This window comes from Emys orbicularis, chromosome 10, assembly GCF_028017835.1.
Source record: "Emys orbicularis isolate rEmyOrb1 chromosome 10, rEmyOrb1.hap1, whole genome shotgun sequence".
Taxonomy (NCBI): domain Eukaryota; kingdom Metazoa; phylum Chordata; order Testudines; family Emydidae; genus Emys; species Emys orbicularis.
The window spans coordinates 85503595-85530040 of NC_088692.1; the positions used below are offsets into that span (position 1 = coordinate 85503595).

At 40.6% G+C, this 26446-nt stretch overlaps 1 protein-coding gene across 1 annotated transcript in view; it reads left to right on the plus strand.

Annotated features, from left to right (window-relative positions):
• The first annotated feature begins 1392 nt into the window (after positions 1-1392).
• Positions 1393-26446, plus strand: part of MAP2K1 (mitogen-activated protein kinase kinase 1) — a 60854-nt gene continuing 35800 nt past the window's right edge. Inside the window, exon 1 of the mRNA XM_065411904.1 lies at positions 1393-1567. Coding sequence (XP_065267976.1) covers positions 1488-1567 — 80 coding nt within the window. The 5' untranslated portion in view covers positions 1393-1487. The remainder of the gene's footprint in view (positions 1568-26446) is intronic.

Genomic DNA, 26446 nt, shown 5'->3' on the forward strand with positions numbered 1-26446 from the left:
TTCCTTCCCCTGACCACTCCCTGAACATGTTTGTTTCAATGAAAAGAATGAGTTTGAAAAAAGTGCTGCAGAAGCTCCCAGCCCTGCTATTGGCTCTGCCAGATACACCTCTGCATTTCTATTGGCGGAGCAAAGAATAGCCAGCCCAGGGAGAGGAGAGGGGGCCTTATTGGGATCCTGGGAGGTGGGTGGGCACAAAGCCCGCCCATGTCTAAAGGCCCCTCCCCCAGCCTCGCAGGAGGGACCACTGGACCTGCATAGGGGGGACAACTCATGAATAACAGGGTTAGGAGTGAAGGTCACAGGTTCCAAACTAGGGCTGCAGAGGGGGACACTGAGCGGAGAACCCCAGAAAGGGGCGGGGGGAGAAGAGAGACTTTCAAGCAGCTTGGCTCTGGCGAGGGGGGGACACACACTCAGCCAAGCTTCCCCTGCTGGCTGGGGTGGGGAGGGGGAAGATGAGTCAGTGAGGCCAGCCACGTGACTGCTGTCTCCGTTGTGTTTTGCTTTTGCTGCTGCAGTTCTTGCCAGTCAGGGGATGGAACCAATCTCTCAGGAGCTCGGAGTCTAACCCGCCTCCTGATTTCACGACAGCCCCGGGAGCCAAGCAGGCGTTTGCATTGCCTGGGCCTTTTGTTGTGCTCCAGGAGTGTGGCTTGCTGCGGTCACTCCCGGCTGGGGAAAGGGGAGGAAGGAGGCAGAGGAGCGAGCAGCGCCTCCCAACGAAACTCGGGGAGGGGCTGTAGCTCCCTTCACCCTCCCGCAGTGGCGCCGGTGGTGAACAAGAGGGGTGGGTGGGTGAAGATAACTGAGTGATTCCCATCCCGTAGTTCCTGCCGACTAGGGGCTCTGTCCGAGAGGTTCCCCTCCCATGGGAAACGGGTGAGGCGAGAATGAAGGGAGAGAGCCCCTGAGCTCCGTGGCAGAAGGGCGTCCTGGAGCCCCAAGCCAGCATTTGACCGGTTCCCAAAGGAAAGCGTAACTTGCTCTCCCCGGCGACGCCGGCGCCAGGCTCACCCCCCTTCCCCCGGGCACTTGGAGGGAAACTAAGGGCAAAGGCCAGGGTAAGGGCAGGGGCTTCCAGGCAGCTTCACTTCCCAGTGCCCATGTGCAGCGGCGCCACACTTGCGCACTGGGGGCGCCCGAGGGGTTCGCACATGCACAGTAGCGGAGAGGGACACATTTTGAGAGCGGGCAGTGTTTGCTACCACGGTGCGGCTCGGGGAACTCCTCACTGCTCAGTCGGGGAGTGGCCCCTGGCGCTGGTGGACCAGGAGCAGCCGGGCGCGTCCCTTAGCTCTGCTTAGCTAGGGAGTGCCGGCTGGCTGGTAGGAGCAGGAGCTGCTGGAGAGATCGCCCTGTAGCCCGGCTGCAGCGGGAACTGCCGGAGGAGCCCCTAACTCTGCCTAGCGGGAGGGAGCCCCCTGGAGCTGGCCGGAGCAGGAAGGGGATTTTCGGAAGTTTAAGCTCCATTATTCCTATTTAAAATGCCTAAAAAGAAGCCTATGCCCATTCAGCTGAACCCGGCTCCAGATAGTTCCACCATCAATGGGACCAGCACTGCAGAGTGAGTACCGCCTCTCTGGGGTTTGGGTGTTCCTTCTGGTGTCTTGGCGTGGAGAGGGAGGATAGGGATGGTGAAGTTAAAACACACTCTTTGCTCTGCTGCTGTGTCTATGGGGACTGTGCTCCTAAATCTCTGAGTCTGGGGATAATGGGAAACGTTATTCTTGCACACTCTTTAGGACTCCAGCAATGCAAAGTGAGAGGATGTTATTTTACAGGAACTCCTCAATCTCGGTTAAAAAAAAATGCACACAGCAGGTGTTAAAGGGTACTGTCAACATGATTTAAAAAAAAACCAAATACCTGCCGTTTAAAAAAAACAAACCACACAGGTTCTGTTAGAGCAGCATTTTATCATGGCCTAATTAAAAAAAAAAAAAAAAAACAAGTTTTTTTTGCTCCCTTGCTGATATGTGTCTTTTCAGAAAGGACAGTGTCTCTGGTGACACAAAATGTTGTCAGAGATGCATAAAGTAAACAAGGTGAAAAAATTGAGAAAATGTTATAATTTAAGTTACAGTTTGTAATTCTAGTAGATACAAAATTTTCAGATGGAAATGTGATTTCCAAGTTAATGGTATCGTTTTAATGTATATATTGTAGAATAAGTACTTAACAAATGTCAAGTAAATTTTGCTTTTATAATAGGTATATAAAATTTTCCTATGTAGAAAAAGTAAGTTGCAATGGAAATTGGAGTGTCATTTCCCCCCTTTTATTGTATGATAGACTGAAAGACAGATTTACTAAAATGGACTGCAGTCACCTCAGCTGTCACATTTGCTTAAAAATAATACTATTGTGGAAACTAGATACTACATCTGAGCTTTCCTGGGTATAATGAAAACATTGCAAAAAAAGAAAAAAATCAGGAGGGAAATAGCTATACATGGTGGAAAGGGAGGTTTGACTAACTGATTTTGATTCTTCATTTAACAACAACAAAGATTGCAATCCTTAAACCGTTACACTTTAATTATGGGTTACCTGTGAATTTATGGGTAAGGAAAGATGTTTGCTTGAGAAGCCTGTATTTAGAATGAAGTATTACAAAAAGTTTGCTAAAGACAACAGGTTTGCACTCATCACTTCATTCTTAGCCTGAGGTTATGAGAGAGATAAATGGAGGTTTGAAATACCTACATTCCCTGGAATCACAGGTTGCTGTCCCAGAAAGGTCAGTTCAGCCCCTCTGCTTTCTTAGGCAGATAAAACGAAGTTTGTGGGTGGGTTTTTCAGAGGACACCTGAAATGGAGGTCCTGTTAGTCATGTGGGCCCGACATCCGCAATTGGTGACAGGTTTTCAAATGAGCTCAGCTTCCATTGTTACCTATATAATACTCCGATTTTCAAAACTACGTAGCAGCCAGTAGCTCCCATTGTGACATTTATAACCAGATTTTCAGAAGCACTTAGTGTGCACTGTGCTGATCTTTAAAAAAAAAAAAAAATCTAACTAACTACTTTGGTGCCTAAATGGGAGCTGACTTCTTCTGAAAATCTGTCTTGGACAGCAGGTGTAGAGCTCTTCTGAGAATTCTGGCCTAAGTGTCACATGGGGTTTGCCCTGGATTGCTTGGTAAAGATTAATATAATGATATTTATATAACATTTCCTGTTGAAGGACCTTCATGGTGGTTAAAAATCATAATTTGATTTAACATTACACAACTGTGAGAGGTGGATATCGTTATCCCCATTTTACAGGTTCCCCAGAGGAGAAGCTGAGGCACAGGTAAATTTTTTATTTTTTTTATTTTGATACCTAAAATTTAAAAGCACCTATCAATTGCATCTCTCCAATGTTCCTACTTTCAAGGGATGTTACTTCTTTTAGTTGCAAATTTCCATATAACATTGCATTCAAATTTGGAGTCCCCTCACTTCTCTTGTTGCAAGTTATTTACCTCAGAAATAAAGAGTCATGAAACTAAGGTTATATAGAAAATGTTGTTTACACTGAAGATCTGGATCTCACCGTTTTCAGTTTCTTGTAGTAATACTTGTTATGTGTTTTCCCCCCCTCCTTTTGGATCTTTGTTATATGTTGCATCTCATATTTAAGCCTTGGGAGGTTAAGAGGTATACTAGGTGCTTTTGATGACACAATTAATATAAAGAGCAAATCCAGCAACCTGCCCATACTTACACAGAAACAATTAACCAATCAAAAACACTCAATCCTCCCAACAAATACTAACCCTCATTGTGATACTTCCTGTGTGACTTTTGATGCATGAGGCAGAGCTGGGAATGAATCCCCAATCTTACTCCATTTCTATGATTTATGAGACCATATTATACTTCCTTTTGCCTTCTACCCCTTCCTTTCCAAGTTCTGCCATGTCATGATTGGTTAATGCCTGCTTTCTACTGCAGCAGAGGTGCCTGAATTTCAGTAGTGTTGTATGCATATCACTTGTAAAGTTTTGGGGAAGAAAGGTGTTATGTATTTGTAAGATTATTACCTTTTTGACAGTTCATTTGCAAGTTTTAAGCAGTCCAGGCCTATTCAGTTGCTGGTCATTTGAGCCCCTAGTAGTTACTCCGTTGCTGGCCTCGTACACATACTTGCCAGTCCAGTGCCATTGTCCTGGTTGTTCCTGTATTCTCTTTCTCTCACCTGTTCTGTTGTATAGTGAAGTTTTTAAAATATATATTGCAAAGCCTGATTCTCATTTACACTAATGCCCCTTTACAATACCAGTGGTATAAAAGTGGCTTTAGTGTAGTGTACTTTAAGGGTATGTACACTGAACATTTAGCCCCTGAATTCCCGTGGCTGTTGCCTACAACCAGTGCTTCATTCCCCACGATGTGGATTGTTTATTTTAATCATTCTCCCAGGCTATTTCAGATTCATCTGGGGCTCCCCAATGCACTTGTCAGCCCATCAAATACTATGAAAACTTGGTGCAGGTCCTCTGCCAAACTGTTCACTGTTCTTCAGGGTAGTGTTAAAAATAAAAGTCTCCTAGGAGGGAGGATTGCACCACTGCTGTACTCTTTGCATCCACTGCTACCCGAGGGAGTAGCTACAGCACAGTGGAACTTAGTGCAGTACTGACCAGATTCATTAGTTTTATTCTAGTGCTGCTGCAAGTGGGGAGCAGAGATTAGACAGAGAGGGCAACGAGCAAACAGAAAATAAGCCAACTAACTAATCAGAGTGGAAATAATGTTTCTTTCTCCTACTAAACTATTTGTGATAATTCATTGGCTTGATAGCCAGGAGAAACAAGGAAACAATGTCAATTTTTCATTCCCCTAAAACTTCTGCATTCCCTTCCTCCATTTGAAACTTTGGAAGTGTTCCAGGTCCATGTGAGGTTAAATATGCTCATTCTTAAGGCCAGGCTGGATCGAGCATCCTAGACAGAACCTATTCAGTGAAGCAGAGAGAGAGAGAGTAGTTTTAGAGATAATACTTTTTAGTCTAATAAAGTTTCTTGTTTATTGTTAGAAGAAAGCGACTCCATGTGATTCCTAGGCTGTGTCTTAACTCCAAAAAACAAAGTGTGTTTTTTATATCGAGATAGCTATCTCGATGTAAAATTCTAGTGGAGCCAAGGCACAGGTAGTTTTTACCTGTTTTTACCTTGATGTAGCTAGTCAAGGTAAACCCCAGGTGAAGGAGTATAGGGATGACCTCTGCTAGCAAAATTGAGCTAAAAACTACAGTGCCTTGTCTCCACTAGGATTTTATATTGAGATAGGTATCTTGATGTAAAAACACTTTATTTTTCTAGTGACGACGAAGTCTTTTGCATTGCCACATGATAGTCCCGTGATGGAAAATATGAAATGAAAGCACAGTATTGTCTTAGAACTCCTAGCTCCTGATGTCTCCTGAGCACTTCTGTCCTCTTAATTTTGCACTGCATTAATGACTCCTCTGAAACACAACAGCAGAAGTCCCAGCACAACTAGCAGCAGCAGCACACTATGGGTAAATCTGCACCTAGAGCTAGAGGTGGGATTGCCAGCTTGAGGAGACATACTTGAGCTAGTGTACTAAAATAACATACTTGGGACAGTGCAAGTGGTGGAACAGGCTAGCAGCCCTGAGTACATAGAAGGGTCTCTGATGGGTGCATGCTCAGTGCAACTAACCCATCCTACTGCTTACGCTGCCCTAGCTACATTTTATGTTTAGCAGGCTAGCTCAATGAGAGTTAGTGCAAGAATGTCTCCTGGAGCTGGGAATCACATCCCTAACCTCAAGTGTAGATATACCCTAAGGGCTGATTTACAAACAAGCTTGCACCAATTCAGCTAAACTGTTTTCCTAAACCCAATCTAGTTATTTTAGTGCAAGTCTATGTTTGAATATTTGCTTTGGAATAAAAGTGGCTGAAGGTGATTTAGTTAAAATTGGTTACACCAAGAGGCAACACCTGTGCAGTGCATGGTGGCTCCCAGGAGATTGGTATAGTTACACCCTCCAAGATAATCTTTCACTAATGTTTACTAGGTGTTTTGTTGGGGCTCACTGGAAACTATCAAATAAAAGGATCTGTATAATGTTGGGTTATAATTTAAACTGATTGATTCAAGTAAACTCCATAGTTCATGTCTAAATATTGAAATAGCCTCAGAAAATTGGATAAACTTATATTTGCAAGAATACCTATGCACAAAAGGGTCTGTAAAGGAGAATCTGGATAAACTTGTGGGGTCTAGACTACATGTAAAGAGACTGGTTATGAACGCATATGGTATTAATAGATCTTCTAAAACCATGTACTGGATTGTTGTAACATTGGTAGTAAGCACTGTCCTCTTTTTGCCATTTGAGACAAGTAGGTTAATTTGTGTTTCCCCAAGATGACTTCTGTTCCCTTCTGAAAACAGCCATTAATCGTAGAAATGTAGGGCTAGACAGGGCCTCAAGAGGTCATCTAGTGAGTCCATCATCATCATCCCCCTCCCCCCCCCCTCCACACACACACACACACACACACACACACACACACACACACACACACACACACACACACACACACACACACACACACACACACACACACACACACACTTGAGGCTGGACCAAGTAGCCATCCTGCAATGTCTGGCATTGCTGAAGTACTTGCATTTTTAATTACCGAGGTAGCACTTGGGACCTCTCTAGATTACTGTGCTTGCTCATGAGACATACCACCAAAATGCCTGCCTACTAATGGGGCAATTCTAAAGTTTAATTTTTACCTTGACTAATTAGATAATCGATACTCCCCTTTCTCTGACACTATAATCTGGACTTGCGTGGAGTGCCTAAAAGTGTGGGGCCTTCCTGATGAAATATAAAAACAATGTAAAGTTTCAATTACAATTGTATTGACACTCATTTGGTATCACTTTTGTGTATTGTATCATACAAAAGTTTTAATTGCATAAGAACAGCCATTCTGGGTCAGACCAATGGTCCATCTAGCCCAGTATCCTGTCTTCCAAGTGTGGCCAATCCCAGGTCCCTCTGTTCATTCAGAGGGAATGAACAGAACAGGTAATCATCAAGTGATCCACCCCCAGCTTCTGGCAAACAGAGGCTAGGGACACCACCCCTGCCCATCCTGTCTAATAGCCATTGATGGACCTATCCTCCATTAACTTATCTAGTTCTTTTTTAACCCTGTTACAGTTTTGACCTTCACAACATCCCCTGGCAATGAGTGCCACAGGTTGGCTGTGTGTTGTGTGAAGAAGTACTTTCTTTTGTTTGTTTAAACCTGCTGCCTATTAATTTCATTGGATGATTTCTGGTTCTTGTTTTATGGGAAGGAGTACATAACATTTCCTTATTCACTTTCTCCACACCAGTCATGATTTTATAGACCTCAATCCTATCCCCCCTTCATCTTCTCTTTTCCAAGCTGAGAAGTCCTAGTCTTCTTAATCTCTCTTCATACAGAAGCTGTTCCATACCCTTAATCATTTTTGTTGACCTTCTCTGTATCTTTTCCAATTCTAATATATCTTTTTTGAAATGGAGGACCAGATCTGCAGGCAGTATTCAAGATGTGGGCGTACCATGGATTTGTGTAGAGGTATTACGATATTTTCTTTCTTGTTATCTATCCCTTTCCTTGTGGTTCCTAACATTGTTAGCTTTTTTGACTGCCACTGCATATTGTGCAGATGTTTTCAGAGAACTATCTTCAATGATTCCAAGATCTTTCTTGAGTAGTAACAGCTAATTTAGACCCCATCATTTTGTATGTATAGTTGGGATTATGTTTTCCAATGTTCATTACTTTGCATTTATCAACGTTGAATTTCATTTGCCATTTTGTTGCCCAGTCACCCAGTTTTGTGAGATCCCTTTGTAACTCTTCACAGTCTGCTTTGGACTTAAAGGTGATTTGAATTGAAATCTCAAGTTAGATTCTTGTTTGTTTATGGATTTCCAGAATATTCAATGTACAGAAGAATATACTTTATCAGCATCTGAAAGTATGCTGAGCTCCTCCAATTCAGATAAAAGAAATGATCTCTGCTCCAAGAAAACAATTCCAAGCCAACTTCACACATGATGCAACAAGGGGTAACAGGACAGTAGGGTGAGATATAAGAGAATGGAGAGGGGCACCACCAATAAGATTATGTTCTTACTGAACAAGGCTAATGACAGTATGATGAAAAAATATTTTTGAATGAAATAAAAAAGGAAGAATTAATAAGTAGAAGATTTAATTAGCACACTTCTTGGAGGCATTGTGTAAGAAGTGGGTCTTGGGAGGGATTTAAGAGTCTGCAAAGCCACTATCTTCTCCTATCTCAGGAAAGGTGTTTCATGCATAGAGAGTGGCATGGAAAAAAGGCCACAGGTGATTGTGGGCTGTTTCCTACGATAGGGAGATTGATGCTGCTGCAATCTATGCAGCAGGGATCGATTTAGCGGGTCTAGTGAAGACCTGCTACATCGATGGCAGAGCGCTCTCCGGTCAAGCCCGGTACTCTGGCTCTACGAGAAGAGTAAGGGAAGTTGACCGGAGAGCATCTCCTGTCGACTCAGCGCATTGAAGATATTGGGGTAAGTCGACCTAAGCTACGTTAGTCACATAGCTCGAGTTAGCGTAACGTAGGTCAGCTTACCCCTGTAGTGAAGACAAGCCCTGTGAAACAAGTAGAGAAATAGGGTATAAAGGATGGCAGTATCATTGACAATGCAGAGTTGGGCACAGGGTGAGATACCATATATACTCGATCATAAGCCGGTTCGTTTATAAGCCAACTCCCGCAAGATGGATAAGTAAAAATGGAAATTTTGTATGACCCATTCAAAAGCCAACCCTATAATTCAGGGGTCAGCAAACTTTGGCTCCTGGGCCATCAGGATAAGCCGCTGGCGGGCCAAGATGGCTTGTTTACCTTGCGCGTCTGCAGGCACGGAGGTAAACCTAAGTAAACAAAGTGTCCCGGCATGCCAGCTGCTTACCCTGATGGGCTGGGACAGCAACTGGTGGGGAAATTTTTTTGGGGGGAGAAGCTGGGAGTCAGAGGAGTAACCCCGGTGACCACCCCCCACATGACCCTAGACCGGGACCCCCACACTCTCCCCATCCCATCCCATCCCTTCCCACCTTATCTGGGGAGGGTCAGGGGAGGATGTCTCTGACCTGGCTGGAGCTGCTCCGCCAGGCTGGGCGGCGCGGCCGCAGCCTGCTCCGGCGGGCCGGGCTGGGCAGCGCGGCTGCAGCCTGCTCTGGGGGGTGGGGCCGAACAGCAAGGCTGCTGCCTGCCAGCCCCGGAGCTGCAGCTGCTTCGGCGGCTGGGGGGAGAGCAGCGTGGCCAGAAGCGGAGAGACTCTGGCCCCGCCTCTTCCCTTCTGTCTCGGCTGGCTGTGCTGCCTCTCCTTGCTCCCTCTGTTGGGGGGAGGGGCTGTGTCCCACCTCTCCCTCTCTATACGCGTTCATAAGCCGACCCCCGTCTCTGGTGCTTCCCTTTTTTACTAAAAAAATTCGGCTTATGAATGAGTAGATACGGTAAACAAATATTGTTTCTTTTAGTCTTTGTGTAATGGATCCAGTCCTTAGGCATATTCAATGCACAATTAAGAGTAATTCCTGAGAAAATTTTGAGTCAAGAAATACCTTTGCAGCATTGGGCATATTTTAGCCTCTCCTTGCAGCCAGTTCATTCTGTCAAATGGGATTAAAGAAGCCACTGAATAGCTGGCCCGATCCTCTGCTTACTGTTGCCTGTATTTGATGGCCAGAGAAGAGTTCAGGAAATTATCTCATGCAGAATTGGCTTGGAATTGAGTTCATAATACAATTTGCAAATGAACTATACAGTGACTCATTTCATATGTACCTCACAGGTTTCTCTTAGCCAAAACATCCTGGGCCAAAATCTTCATCAAGAAAATTTTGTGTTATGCCTAATGGGGATAAAAAGGCACCTTGACTCCAAGCAGCACTGCTGTTGTCTCTTCAAGTCTGTTTTATAACATTCTTTCATTTTTACTCCCCCCCTCCCACCAATTATTATGATTTTTCTTTTGCCATTGCAAAATGGACCTAAACGAAGAGTGTAACAGAGTTAGATAGGTTGGGCCAGATCCTGGCAGTTCTGGGCCTCTGAGGATTTGTTCTATGTGGGGGAATCATTAAGAAGTGTAGGGCTACCAGAGTCTTTTTTACCACCATGTCTTTAGGCTTCCTGCAAGTGGATTTAGACAACATGGTTTAAAAAGCAAACAAACCAAAACCCACTGCTTGTCTCAGTAATGCTCCCACTGTATAATTTTTTTTTTTTAAAGCTCAGGTTAGAAACAGTCCATACACAGAATTCCCACTGACTTCAATGGGAGCTCTGAGCTTGGAATACTCTACCAGATTAAACTCTAAAGCCTCTGAAAATTGGAATTTTATAATTGAAATAGCTGAATAGCCATTATAGCTATCTTTTATATATATAATTATTGTAGATTTAAAAAAGTGTCTCTCTTAAGAGCTTATGTTAAAAGCCGTCTCCTTGTTCATCCCCTGTTGATAACAGGTTAACCAGTCTTTCAAATATGTGTGATACTTAGTAGACTGGGCATTATGAGTTCAAGATAATTCCAAGCTAACTATGAACCTTTTGTTATTAAATAGATCCTTCAAATTCAAATTAAAACCCTACCCAGTTCATATCCTCCAGTTCAAATCTGCATGTGGCTGATATTTTCCTTAATTGCATTAGAAATTTAGTTTTAATAACACTTAATGTTATATTATCTTTTTTTATTATCTAATATCAAAATAATGGCTATTCAGAATCTGCAACACTATCTTAATTTTCTCCACTGTGACTGGGTATATGCATTTAAAAAAAAATCCTAAGTAACTAATTATTTCAAACTAATACAAAAATATGCACAAACACTAAACAAATTAAACAAAACCTACATCATTCATTGCTTCTGACAAAATAAAGTCTATCCATCTGGTAAGGATACAGAAGGATTTTCAGAGGCTTAAAACTGATGTTCCAGCTAGTAGCAAGTCTTATTATACACTTCTGCCTATGTGACAGCAAAATATCAAAATATTGAAAAATAATTACAGTAAAATCACTAAGACAACTTTGGCTTTGTTTAGTAAGCATAAATAAATTAAGCATCAACAAAACTGTTTTTTGTTTAGCGAAGTAAGCTACAGTATAATGAACTGGAGTGGAAAAAAAGCTTGTCAGATCACTTTTAAATTGGCTAGTTACAGTCTAAACATTAAATAAATGTATATAATTGTTTCCTATAATACCAAATTTGCAAACACTATTTGTAAGCTCAAAAATGTGTCTTTTTTGCCAACAGAAGTTGGTCCAATAAAAGATATTACCTCACCCAGCTTGTCTCTCTATTATCCTGGGACCAACAAGGCTACAACTATTTCTGAGATACCTTACTGCATTGTGATTAATTGCTTTGTTCTTCTGGATATATACTGAAGTACTGTATAAACATGATTAATTTCATAGTGCACTTCTCTCTAAAAGGCTATTTCTCTTTATACACAAAATCTCTGGCTTTATTTTAATAAGCAAGGAAAGAAGTAAATTTCTGTTTTAAACAGTCAATATACAGCAATAGAATTAGATGTGAGAGTCCTGCATCACAACAGGGATACTATAACAGAGCACCTATAGTTCCATGCTGCTACAGCCTACTATATCAAAGACCTTTTAAAATATTTTAATTACTTAAACTTTGTATTAATTTGTGTAAATATTTAAAAAAAACTGAACAAATAAAAGTTCTATTAGAAATGTAATTGATTCAGTATCATGAGAATAATGGCACAGATTTCCCACAAGTTAAAATATTGTCCTATTAAGCAGTAAAGTCACAAGAATGCTTTTTAGTTTTATTTATTCATTTGTTTTAACAAAACTGAAGTCTTAAAAATATTATCCTTGCTGATCAAAGGAAAAATATTCTGAACTCCTTCCAGTCCTCCACACACGCAGCATACATGTGAGTGCTGTACCATCTTGAGCTTGGAAATGGTTAAAATCTTAGCAATGTTAAATAGAGATTGTTTCCTTTTTTTAAAGAAAAGTTTTAAAAAATGTACTTCATTATTTTAATTGCTGCACATCCTACAGTTCTATAATCCAGAGTGACTTTGTGTTTTGTTTTTTAGAAATACCACAAAATATTTTTTTAATTTGTTATATATATTAAAAGGTCAGATTTGCTTTGATGTAGACCGCCAAAGGATAAATGGACAAGTGTCTACCATTTCCCGTTTAAAGAAAAAAGCTCAAAACCATCAACCAGACAAAATTGATAATCTTTGCTCTTTTTCACATCTCTACACACTCAAGTACCACAGAAAAATTTGTAGGCCTGATTCTCTACTGCTATGCACCTGGTATAGTCATTCACACCTATGCATACTAAGTCCATAATGTTTCCATTCCCGTTTTACTTTACTTGCATTTAGAATTTTTGGGGCTCCAAGAATAATACTACCAAACTTGCTTGAACCCAGTTCTTTGCGGATGCATGCTTGCTGCATCTTTCATTTATAGTTTTAGCTTTGCTGCTGCTGTTACTAGTAAACACCCATTTGGAAGACATGGGGAACTGGTGTATACTTGAGTTCCGCCCACCGCAGTTCAAGAAAGTGTCTTCCTGCCCATGCATGAGACAGGAAGCACAGCTGGCCAGAAGCAAAACAGTGTAACTGACTATACGTTACGTTTATTTGTATACCTGTGATACACACACTGAAAAAAAAGTGGGAATTTCTATACATGGAAGAGAGAGAGGTGTTGCTTATAGAGTGGGTACCAAATTTTTGGATATGAATGTCATTGTTTGTTTTAAGTCACTCTTTACTGTTGCTAGAAGCAACCCTGGGATTTATAAGGTTTCCAGACTGTACTGCTGTCAGCCAAAAATTCCTCTCCTAGGAGGAGCAATGGTTGACAACTTCAGGTTCTAACTTGCAGAATTTTCATTTTGTTTCTCCCCCTCCCACAGGTTTTTCTTTGGAGGGAGCAGTCAGCTGTAAGTGTTTTCTAGATGCATATTGTTTTATCATTGGAATGTCATGACCAAATGATTTCTGTTGTGGTAAATGTTCAATAGTATTAGTTCAGACAAATATTGCTTCTGAGGAGACAGTTCATTGGAAGGCACATGCCAGCCATGCTGCCAGTTACTGCCCACAGGGAATGAACCACTGTTTTGGAGAAGGGAATAATTCACTGCTTAGTAACTCTTCTCAAACATCTGCTAAGACGGAACCCATTGTTACCTACAGCTATCCATACAGTCATGCCTGAACAAGAAGAGAGTGAATTGCAATAGATCTTCATCTACTGTCAGCTTAATTTATGATCTTGTGCCTATGTTGAATCAATTCTGAGACATTCCATCAGGAGAGAGTATGGTGTGATGTCCGTGACCAGATGATACATAGGAAACTAATGTGCAGGAAAGTAGATTATTTTAATTTACCATCTCTGTGGGACTTGGTAGCAGAGAAGCTACAACAGTTCTGTCCACCAGATTCTCTATAGAGTAATATCTTTTCTTTTTTCCTTCTTATGGCACTTATTTTTTTAAAGACCTTACCAGCAGCATTTTTTCCTGGATTTTTTAAGTCTGTTTTGTGCTTCATTGAGAGGGGGAGGGGGTATTGTGAGTCAGCAGTTTTGATTCTCAAATAAAGGCATTTGAGGATAGCTGGATTTGTGATATAAAGTCACAGCAGAGCAGAGGTTCATTTGATTCAATGGCTGAGTCAGCAAGAGCAAGTTGCATAGTTTGTCATAACTATAGACAGACTTGTGAACTTTATATCAAAGGGTTGATTTAATCCCAACAAGCTTTTTGGGGGAGTTTTTTTATTTTTTGATTTGTTAATTTTATTTCTCTCCTCCGCTCCTGTTCCATTAAGCTGGCTCCAGGTTGTGACAAAGTTCCTGGTATGTGTGTGTTGCTTCCTTGTCTCCACATATCTAAGGAATGTGTATGAGATTGTGAGTCATGAACGTCTTACTTCTAATCCTGGCTCTGCCACAGACTTTGTAGCCTTAAGCAACTCATTCCATTGTGCCTACTGTCCTCATCTCTGCTATGAAAATAATAATATTTACCTACCTGTCAGGGGAGTTGTTCAAAATGTTTTACAAATCAGTTCATCTTCACATGTAAAAGTGCTGTATCATCTAAATATTATTTGTATGTAAAATATATAGTAACCCAATAGAAGGGCTATTGTGTGTATTCATTGTAACTGGTAAGTTGACCACCCATCAACTGGTTACACCAGTGGTCCTCAACCTATTTACCATTATGGGCTGCTGCATATGCAGCTCTCTGTGTTATGTGAGCCTCATCCACAGAATATTTACACTATCTGTATGGCCCTGAGAATGTCACATGGGCTGCAGCTGTGTGCTAATTGGGCCACAAGTGGCCCCCGGGCTGTGGGTTGAGAACCACTGGATTACACAATTGTGTTTGCAGTAGCTGGGTGGCGCAGCTTTATAATGTATAAATATATCCACTAAGACTGGGTAGAAGCCATTGGGATACTTTTACATGAGGGATCTGAACATGGGTATCTGGAGAAGAAATGTTAATGCACTAAATCTAGTGATATATGTATGAAGGCCCATTCTGCTTTGAAATGAAAATATAGTTCTGCATCACAGAAATAGATTATTGAATACAAAACTGTTTAGGCTCTAAACAAAGGGAAAGAGAGGTCAGCTGTTCAGTGAAGGTTATTTAGTTGCTAAAGGATTGGACTGTTACCAGAGTACAGAGGGCTTTATATGTTGTTTGTTGTTAAGGATTAAACTAAATCTTTGGAAAATGGATAAAGTAGCTTGAAAAAATCCCTCGTTTTATTTTTATTTTATTTTATTTATTTATTTATTTATTTTGTATAGTGTTTGCTTTTATGTGTATTGTTGGTAACTTGGAGACTGGGGAAAAAATCAATGATTTTTTTTTAAAATTGGAATTTACCTTGATTACAGGTAGACATTATTTTTATTTTATTAATGACTAACATCATGTGAAGTGAAATTTTGCTTGTTTTTCAAGACAATTTAACCAGATTTAAAGCACCCTCAAACTTTAGGGAAATTCAGACCCAGATCTGGATCTCCCCTCCATTATAAACTAAATGGTGGATTTTTCTGGTCATGTCAACTGTAAGTTAATATTTACTATTAGTACATCATGATGTATTGTATACCATGGAAACATTGGACTGTTCTTAGTCACTCTTCAAAGCTTTCTGGATATAGTACTTGCTGTAAAAAGTTTGAAAACCTGTAGCTCCCTTGTATTCCATCCTAATGAAAAGTCCCACAGAATGACTGGCAAACCGTAACATGTATTTTTACTGATGAGGGGCAGTCTGTGTATCCAGAAGAATTTCCAAAGAACCCTTTAAACCTATTCAAGGGACACAGGCTGAATGCTTTAAAAAGCATTCCTTACATGTTTTGGTAATCACTCTGTATTAGAACTGAAATAATTTTGAAAATCTAACATTTGCTTTCTCTGAATGTTTGTCTACGTCATTCAGATCATGTGACTGGCATGCAGAAGTTCTAATTAGATAGATCCACATGTGTTATGGACGCAGAAATTGTTTGACATGCAGTTTCTGTCAACAGATTTATATTAGATAGTTACTTGTCAGAAACTGGATCAGAATACATTAAAGATGTTTTTTATAAAAGTTGATTCCAATTGCAACTGAGTAGGAATGAGTGCCACACCGAAGACATGTCTACATGGAAACACACAGGAAAGTTAAGGTGAATCAACTGAAAATGTGAAGTCAGTGCACATAAATTTAAAAATTAGTTTAACCCTAGTTTGCTGTAACTTTGAACTAAGGACATAAATGCCTGTCTAAAGTGCATTAAACCCCCAAGGGGATGCTCTCAATGTATGTACATTGACTTCACACCTTTGATTTGCCTTAACTTTCTTGAGTGTCCCTCTGTAGACAACCCTTCACAGTAGTGTACACCTTTGACAATAAGATCATTAGTTTAATTCAAGAAGAGGCTGCAACAACAATAGTTTCCATATACTCTGCACCTTGGGATCAAATTATTTTTCTTCTTGGGATGGTTTTCCAAAGGTGAGACATGGGTAACTGTCACCACTCAAACAAAATCTGTATGAAAGCTGAAGCAAGATATATATATATTTTTTTTAAATGGGAAATGTGTAGCTAGCTTGAAGTAGTAACTTTATGGCTTAGCCTATGCTTAAAAGTGAGGTCAACATAACTGTCAGTCAGGGGTGTGAAAAATACACACCCCGGAGTGCCACATCTATGCCAACGTAACCGTGGTGTGGATACAGCTATGTCTATGGGAGAATGCTTCCACCAGTGTAGCTACTGTCTCTCAGGAGGTGGTCATACAATGACAAAAAAACCCTTTGTCAGAGTAGACTTTGTCTACGGTGATCTCGCTATGCCAATACAGTCTCCATAGTGTAGACATACCCTCTATAACAAATCAAACCTTATCTGTTGTCTGAAACAGTTGTGAATTGTGTGTGAGCTGCCCACAACTGAGTGATTTAACTAAAATTCCAGTCTTAGTTGAGTAAGACCACATCTTGATTATCATATACAATGATAAAATGATTTAGCTAATGCCTTTGGTGCTGAATACTCCATGATTGGCAGCATGTTCAGAACATTTCTCTTCTCTAGACATGTTTTAATTAAATTTCTAAATTTACCCTTTATAAACCTCAGTTGGTAAGAGAGGCTAATTGAAACCAGTATTTTGCTCCACTGTTTAAGTAAGACTGTTGAGATATTTCAGAGAGTCTGGAAAACATGCCATCCTGAGCTCTTGTATGCAGTGTAGTTGTAGCCGCGACAGTCCCAGGATATTAGAGAGACAAGGTGGGTGAGGTAATATCTTTTATTGGACCAACTTCTGTTGGTGAGAGACCAGCTTTTGAGCCACACAGAGCTCAAAGTAGGTACTGAAGAAGAGCTCTGTGTGGCTTAAAAGCTTCTCTCTCACCAACAGAAGTTGGTCCAATAAAAGATATCACCTCACTCACTTTGTCATTCTGAGCTCTTGACAGTTTTTTCCACTGACCAGTTTTTTTGCACTCTAGTCTGCTTAGCAGAAAACCACAGGGCCTGATTTTCAGAGGTGCTGAATACCCATAATTCCCATCTACTTCAATTGGAGTGATGGATGCTGAAAACACCTGCAAATCAGGCAATTGGATTTTCTGTGCCACTAAGCACTACACTCTCACACTCCAGCTCTTTCTTTATAGAAAGACAGGAGAGTTTACTGTAACTTGAAATCTAGGACAACTGTATTTTAAATTCTGTGACATGCCTGTTTGCCCAAGAGCTATCCCCATCATTACCATCTCGATCTGTATCTCCTGTTCTTATATAGAGAATATATATACAGAGATTAATAGTACAGTGGAAAAACAGGACCTCTGTAAGCACAAATAGATTGTTGGTGCTTACAGCCTGCTACTGTAATTTCTGAGAGATGTTTACCTTCTATTGCAGTACTGTTTCTTTTAATCCATTATGTAGGTGTATGCTTCTGTCTACAAGCAAGACCTAAATTGTCTGTTTCAAGATTCCTGTTGATTATGATGGGAGAGAATGAATTTCCTTTGTCAGTTATTTCTGAGTTCTTACTGAGTTTTCAGTATCTTTTGTTGTTGTCGTTGTTTTAACCTCTGATTGAAACCCTTGTTTATAGCAAACTTGAGTCTGGCGGTAAGGTCTCCTGTGGAGGTCTTGTTAATTGGGCAGAAGCAACTAATAAAATTGTCGGGTTTTGCACCAACCTCAGTCCCCGAGGCTTCCCTTCTTCCTATGATCTGCTCCAGTGTCTGTTTTTGTTTCAGTTCAGTTCATACAGGTTACTGAGACTGCCTGCTCGAAAAGCATATGTTTCAGGTTTTCTGTGACATCAGGAACGCTGTGGCAAAGGAGAAAGAACCAAGAGAAGGATTCTTGGTTTTTCAGTCCAATCTATAAACTTCTTTTGCAGATTTATTTTGTGCCATGGGTTGCAGAGCCCTTACTCTGCAGGATTTGTGCCAGAGCCCTTCAACTCATCTGGCCACCTCTTTACCTTCCTCGTCTGAAGTTTGTTTTCCAGCTTTTGAAGGTTGAGGACATGGATTGTCAGTCTGGAGAGAGAATATTATACAAAACAAAGTGTGCTTGGCTATATTTTCTTTTATCGTTGAAGGTCTGGTTTTTAAGTAGAGCTGTCTCCATTTTGGTCCTTATTGATGTTTGTGTCCTGATGATTCTAAACCTGAAAATTGTATCTTAATCCATCCCAGAAATGAGGTGATGGCTAACCTGCAGGCAACTCCTGACACTAACCTTTTTTATTTATGGGCTACTCAAGGGCATGTGGGAAATTGAGCAGTTTCTCTGATGACTGACTGCAGTGGCAGCCTCTATATTATGGGCTGATCCTCAGTGGTTTACATCAGTGTGAGTAGCTCCACTGATTTCAATGGAGCATCTGTTACAAGTTATCTTTAAGAACGCTTATGTTTCCACTTGGAAGAAGCAGGAGGAAGATAGTCTGAATCTCTTCTTTTCTTGGCAATATATGAGGACTTCCTCAAGATTCTAACATACTTCTGGCTTCTTAGTCTGCATTGCTTCTTGGGTAGGTGGCAATGGGAGAGTGTTGGAGGAAGATCTGAACCAGGCATTAAAGACTACTTCTGAGTGGATACATTCTTCTCGCATTCTTCCTAGCTGCTGGTCAGGTGTTCAGTAATTTGGCATATGTTGAACTACTGTTTTGGGGGAAGCTGTTAAAATAAATACATATTATGCTGTGGTAGAATTTCTAGAAATGGCTCCTCTAGTTCATCCTCATCAACCCTCAAGGCCTCAGAGAAATTCAGACCAAAGGAAAATGTAACATCTTCTATCATCTTGGGCACGTCACACCATCATCTTTGCCTCAGTTTCTCCATAGTTAGAGTGGAATAATGATACTTGCCTTCTGTTCTATAGTTCATTGAGTTATGCGGATCTGATGTGGTATAGTAGAGCTTATTATTGTTTATTTTTTCAGAGGAGAGGATCGTAAAGGTCAGAACATGATTTAGCCTTTATAGAATGTAGTGAGAAAAGGAATTGTGCCATTTAATTGGTTGCTATCAATTACCATATCTTCACTGGGTGTAGGATAGAACTTGATGAATTTTCTACTCTGTCCCCCCCCCCCCCCCAAAAAAGCATTCTTTTAAGCTTCGCTATGCTCTTTGTATGAAAGAATGGAGCAACCAGATGCATAGGAAGGAACGGGTTGTGTCCAGGCATGTGATAAGTTTGCAGTCCTGTCTGTTTTTGCAACAGAAATACTGCACAATTGTTTTTGCAAAGTGATAGAGGAGTTTTGTTTCAGTGGAACTACTCATGGAGTAAAATACTACTCTGTGTTAGTCAAGGTAGGAGAATCTGGACCTTAGACGGCTATTCAAGAAAGATGTGAAGCACAAGCTAGTCACATTCAATCAATACCTAACATAGAAGTCAGTGAGACAGAAGCACATACTGCAGGGCTTTGCTGAACTGGGGCTTATATATGCCAACACATATGAAGAAACTCCTATTTGGATTTTTTTCTTTTATCTCTATTAAATAGACGGACAGATAAAGTTAATGCATTGGTGCCAAATACAGGTTGTCCAGTCATTGTGAGCATTAATTTTGAAATCAAATCTATTGTAAAAATGGAAAGTAGATTATATTGAAAATTGACAGAATGTACAGAAATTATTACTGTTTTTGTGGCAAAGAACAGTGTCCTTTGCACATTTTGAATGAATTTACATATCTTGGATAAATCTTTGGGGACTGTGTTCTGGCTGTCATATTTCTTACGCAGCATTTGAGTTACACCACAAGTAAAGAGAGACTGTCGACACTAGAAGAAGCTTTTGTACTAGCATAAGATATTGCTCTATGCTACCTATTATTCCACAAACCATTTCTTCTGTGAGAAGAAAAATAAATGGGAAATTTCTCTTATCACCTAATTTCAGTACAGTCGTGCAGAATAGAAACCACTTTGTCTTTCAAAATGTATAAGATGTCCTCATGATCTTAGTTCAGAATTTTTTTCAGTCCCTGATTGCGGTGGTTCATGCAAATCATGTAGTGCACTGCCTACTTTCTTTTTAAAGTTGACAGGTGTGTAGGCGCTTGGAAAAGCGTTACTGTCACTGTTCCAGAAAACAGTCCCCAGTAGATCTGAAGGATACTGTACCTTCTTGTGCAGTCACAGAATCACCTCTTTTTGAATAGATTGTAAAAATACACACACCTAAAATTAATAAAAATCAGCAACTCATAACAAATATTTGAAGTATTCAGGCACAAAGATTTACAGATAACTTATTACCTCAAAAAGTATTTTAAAAGAGTATTAATGTGGTATATTATTAATTATTCTGTCACAGATGTGAATCCAAAATGATCTTACCCTCTTTTAAAATGTAAATAGAAATATATTTGGTTTGGTCTAATGGGTTTGGCATTATTGCTAGTGTGCTTTGAAAATGAAGAGTTCTTTTCTGCTTCTCTGGGGCTAGATTGTGACATTACCATCTAGCACAGAGTAAGCGGCAGCAGTCTCCTTTCCAGTCTCCCAGCTGCTCCAAGGAGGGAGCATGCTGCTCCACGTTTCAAGGTACGCTGTCTAGATTGATGGGCCTTAAAAGGGACCTAGCAACCTAGCTTAAGTGGTAGCATCTGGATGACATTTTGCCCCTTCAGGAGTCCATGGGTGAGATTATGTACTGCTCCTTTAGAAGGCCCAGCTCTGTCCCCAGGGACAAGTAGGGACTAAAGTGGATTTTAGCCAGCTGTTCACCCTTCAGATTCTGGACTGCTCAAGGGGCCCTTTGTCTAATTTAGTTGGCTCTTGGAGCCTAAGTTATGGTAGCCTTTCTGGGCTTCCCTATGGGCAGCAGCACTGGTTAGATTCTCCACTGTCGGCATTCTGTGCTGTTGGCCCTGCCCCTGACACACTCCTTCTGATTCCAGCCATGCTCCTGGCATACCCTCTGTGCTGTGATTGTGAGAGTGACAGCCCTGGCCAGAACAGGGGCTTTTACCTGTTATAAAGGGGCCAGCGCAAGATTATGAACCTCTCCCCATGTATGGCAATATTATTGATTGATTGATGGGAAGCTGATCTCTGCTACTACTCACACAAAATCTGAAAAAGTAGCCCCAGTTACATACTTTGCAAGAAAATCCTGCCTTTCAATTGGTCCGCATGCATATGCCTAAATTTAACTTAGACCTATGCACAGCACATTTGTTCTGGTTTGACTTTATTGCAGTGAATTGCTTAGAAATGCAAAAGCAGAATTGTGAAATTATTGCAGTTACAGAAATGTCCCTTGTGCAAGAGGTGGAGAATTAAGTCTGCAGTGTTGTGTCTGGGGGCAGGAGGGAAGAGGTAATGCAACATACCCCAAGAGATTTATGACTAGGCAGGATGGGAACAGAGCCAGCACCCAACCCTGTAAACCTAATACTTTGACACTGGTGCTGCATTTTCTTTAAAAAGACATACGTTCTGCTGCTTAGGGGTGTGTGTGTGTGTGTGTGTGTGTGTGTTTCTCCCCTTCTCCCCCCCCCCCCCTTGCCCCAGAAGGCATTCTGTAGGCTTAGTCCCTCCAGCCTGACTATTCAGGCACGGCACTTTCTAGTGTGGCTCTGGCTGAGTTAGCTATGCAGCTTATATATTGGTTACTACTAGCTAGCTGATAATGTATTTATTGTATGTGCTATCCTATGTAGAATTATAGGGTGCCTTTAACAAATGGAGAGACCTTACTACTGCTCTGTTTAGATGATCATGGCTACAAAAGCTGGACTCGTTCACTACTGCAGTGTCTAATATCTGTGCTTGTGTTGGAAAGTGATAGAAATGAATGGAAATGGTACCACCTGTTGATTTAAAATAATACTTGGAATACTGAAACATTGGATGGCTTGATTATTTCTTGCTTTGATGGAACTCTGGCAAAGGCATAGCTTTTTGACAGTGAAAAACTGACTCCAAGACCGCATACAGCAATGGTGATGAATTTTAATAGGTAGTTTGTCTTTGAATAAGAGTTTTATATAAAGATACAGTATCTACCAGAGTGTCTTCTGCACCCAGACTTTTTCACGCTCAATTACTACCTCTTCCAGCTGATCAAGCTGCCTTAATGTTTCTCAGAGTGCATTAGTCTTGAAGATACTGGTTTATGAATTCCCCATAATCTTCCTCTGCTTGTTTCGTAAAATTTCATGTGCAAGGCCCTGGGACGACATATCTAAAGAAATTTGGGGATCTATAGGATTTTCTCCCTTCCTCTTGCTCCATATTCCTTACTCTACAACTTGGCTCTTACAGGAAATTTCACCTGGTAAGGACCAAAAGAATAGAGATTTCCCTCTGCTCTTTCCAGACTTCTACGTTCCCTGGGTTAGTTCAAATTCCCCGCCTTTGAGAACTTAACTACCAATGTGTTGTTGCTAGAGATTTGTTTGTTGTGCAGATCGCCCCTTCCCTGACAAACTGAAATGTTATATTTTTTTTATCTGTGGCAATTGATAAGGATATTCCATATGAGCAATATGGCAGCTTTAAGATTTGCAAAGAGAAAATGCTGAATGAGTTGGAATTTTTCTCTTCCTCAAAAAGGATATTGAAATGTGGTCTGGCATCCTGTCTATATGAGTCTGGTTTCTTGGTCCTTCCAGTTGTATATTTCTACCACTGAGAGACAATCTCTTGTTTCCTCTGACTGGCCTTCAAGAGGGTGCACTAGCGCCTTAAAGGGAAGCTTTGTAGCAAGCCTTTTGTTAGCAAATGTAACAGCCCCCCTCAAGACTACTTGCAAATAAAGACATGGATTTTGGCGCGCCCCCCTCCCAGTAGTCAACAGCATACAGACCAGATTTTCTAGAGTTATTATTATCCCCCATTCAGGCCAGACTTTCAGAAGACCCCAGTCCCCATTTAGGCACCAAAATCGGTGGCCAGAGCTGAACATGGTGAGTGCTGAACGCTCTGTTATTTAGGCATATGCTTTTCAAAAGTGCCTAAGTGACTTAGGAGCACAAGTCCATTGAATTTCAATGAGACTTGTCCTTCTAAGCAACTTGAGTGCTTTTAAAAATCCTGCCCTAGGTGCCTAAATAGGATCTGAGCTCTTTTGAAAGACAGGCCCCAATTATGGTGTCTGAGCACTTGTACATCTGTCTTTGAGCTCTTTTGAAAATCTGGCCCATTGTGTTAGACCCAGGACAATGTGTCTTCTGCATAGAAATCATGTTAGACAAAAATGATTCTTTAGTTTAATACACCTTAATGGACCATACGTTCTTGATCATCACAGGCCCTTTTTAATGCAAAGAAATAAATAGCTGAAAAGGACACCATGAAGGAGTTCAGTTTTAATTGGAGCATACTGAAGCTCTGGAAAGGTGCTCCAGTTAGCCATAGGGAGACATTTTAAAGGATGCAAAATTTGGATGGGTGACACAAAGAATATCAAGAATCCTTCCCTCTCTTCACAATCCTGTAATTTTATAGCTTTCCTATAAAGCATATAGGGCTGTACTTCCAAAGTATATTTATCTGTCTTTGCAAAAAGAACAGGAGTACTTGTGGCACCTTAGAGACTAACAAAGTTATTAGAGCATAAGCTTTCGTGGGCTTCAGCCCACGCATCCGAAGAAGTGGGCTGTAGCCCACGAAAGCTTATGCTCTAATAACTTTGTTAGTCTCTAAGGTGCCACAAGTACTCTTGTTCTTTTTGCGGATACAGACTAACACGGCTGCTACTCTGAAACCTGAAATTTATCTGTCTTTGTATCTCTTCATTAAACAATATGTTCAACATTGGTTAGGAATGTGCATGGAATGTTTGTTTAGTTCTCCTTCAGTGACCAGGTAGGTGAGGTAATAACTTTTGTTGAACCAACTTCTGTTGGTGAGAGAGACAAGCTTTCAAGCTACAGAGTGCTTCTTCAGGTCTGGAAAAGGCACTCCGAGTGCCACAGCTAAATACAAGATCGAACAGATAGTTTAGCATAAGTAGTTAGCTCATATGCTAAGGGACCATTCAAGGTGAAGTGGCCCATGACGAATGGACAATCTGGTCTCTTACTGGCGAGCTGTGAGTGTAGCACATGGCCATTTGATTAAACTATAACCTGCTGAAGACTTTAGCTGACATGGTACACTCTCTGACTTAGTAAATGGACATAAGGTGAGTGGGTCTGTCAGCATGTGCTCTTTGAAAACATGAGCTGCTTATTCTCATCTGTCAGCAAACTTCCGGTGCAGGGTTTAGAATTTGCTTGCATCAATGCTCAAGAGTTTACTGTAACATAATAAAGGGTACTTAACTCCTGTTAATCATTGCCTGCTCTTATTTTTATCATGTAATTATCACAGTAAGAAAAAAGACGGAGGACAGCTGCATTCCCCCAAATATATATTTTACTTCATCTGATGCTAAGTTATTTTTTCACTGGGCATATTTGAGAAAATTCTAGTGACTAGTTTGCTTTTTGTCTTAGGCTTGGGAAGTTAGATGAGAAAAAGTACCCCTCTTTCTTTACAGTTCAGCTTTATAACAGTGTCTGTCTGCCGGACTCCTTTAGCTATTGAGCTTTTCTACATGGAAAAATGTTTTATTACAGCTATGTTGAAATAACTGTTCCATTATAGTGATACTGGTGTAAGTCCCTGTGTGGACACTTGATTCTGGTATAACTACTCTGCTCCCAAATTATTCTGTTAATATCTGAATAAAATCACTCTGATCCCAGAATAAAGTGTCCATACAGGGACTTATAACCAGTATTACTATAGTGCAGAAAAATGATTATAGTATAGTTTATACCAGGAAATTTTCCCATGTAGACTAGTTCATATGTAAAGTTAGCCTTACAAAATTACACTTGTCCAGGGTGAGTAGATTGTGCATTTTTTATTAAGAAGTGAGTAAAATATTATATTTCTACTCATCCTCTTGCTAAGGGTGAATGAGCTGATCTTGTTCCTGGGCTAGTAAATCGTCAGCATTATTGCAATGAGAATAGGCTTCAGTATTGGAGAAATAGACCTCAGGAATTCTCATACTCTGTATACAACTTGCTTAATAAAGTGATAATGCTTAGAAAGAACTAAGTTAACCTTAATTGTGCCTTGTCTAACTCAACCGTTCAGACTTTTAACTGATCTAGGAGTAGGGTGGCGTACAAGCTCTGATAGTGATCGTATTCAGGGAAAGGGCTGTTAATAATGTCTTTTTTTTTTTTTTTTTAACCCTTTTATGTTCAGATAGTTGGATTAAGTTTTCTCACAAATGGGCTCTTAATTGAATCTGCTTACCCTTTCTTGATGCTAATTCCGTGTCTGCTGTGGAAGCTCAAAGAGGGATAACTTCTAATTTTGGGTGCTCTCTTTGGCTCTGAAGGAGCAGTTTAGCGGAAGTGAAGTGAGGGAAGTCACGTGCCTGATACTTTTACCATCCGTTCAGACTTATTGCTATATTAAGATAATTTGTCGCTGCTGTTTAGAGAATCTACCTTGCAGCAATTGAAGTGGTCTGTGTCTGGCTGAGAACTTAGAATGCATCTTCCCTTCCATCATGGTTTTGAAAGTGAATAGTATTTATAAAGTGATGCTTAGAAATGGTTTTTCTGGATATCATCCTTCACTTCTTTAAAATCATCCCTAGAGAAAGTGTTCCTGCTGCATTCTCTAAAGGGCTGTGAGCCAGCTCCTGAAATCCTTACTCTCACAGCACTAAGTTCATTGGGAATGTTGCCTGGGTAAGAGCTTCATGATTTGGCTGAGCAATAATTTGAAGGCTTGTCCCTAGATCTTTGCTGCAGCTGCGATTGATTATTGTTGTTGGATTCAGGAATCGGTGTATCTGCCTGGGTTCTTGTTCAGATGTACTGTTTCTTAGACATGACATACTTTTAAGACCTGGAGCTAAATTATGGTTTGTTTTCTTCATGTAGAAGTTGAACGTATTGGCTGCTGTCCCAAATTTAGCTATCCTTTGAATTGCTATATTTGGCTCTTCTTTATTTTTCTACCAATATTAAATCAAGCTTTCTGGTTGGCATGTTATTGACTAGAAGAAGTAATGAACTTGAAACCTTTTGGACTGGTTATTATTGAATCAGTTTATTTTATCCCCGCAGTGGCTATTTTATGTATGTATTTTCTGTTTGTGCATGATTGGAATGGCTTAATTGCTTTATTCTATTGGCTATGCTTTATTTGCTCCTGTTCTCTGCCTGTGGTACACAACAATTTAGTCTCCGGAGGATTATA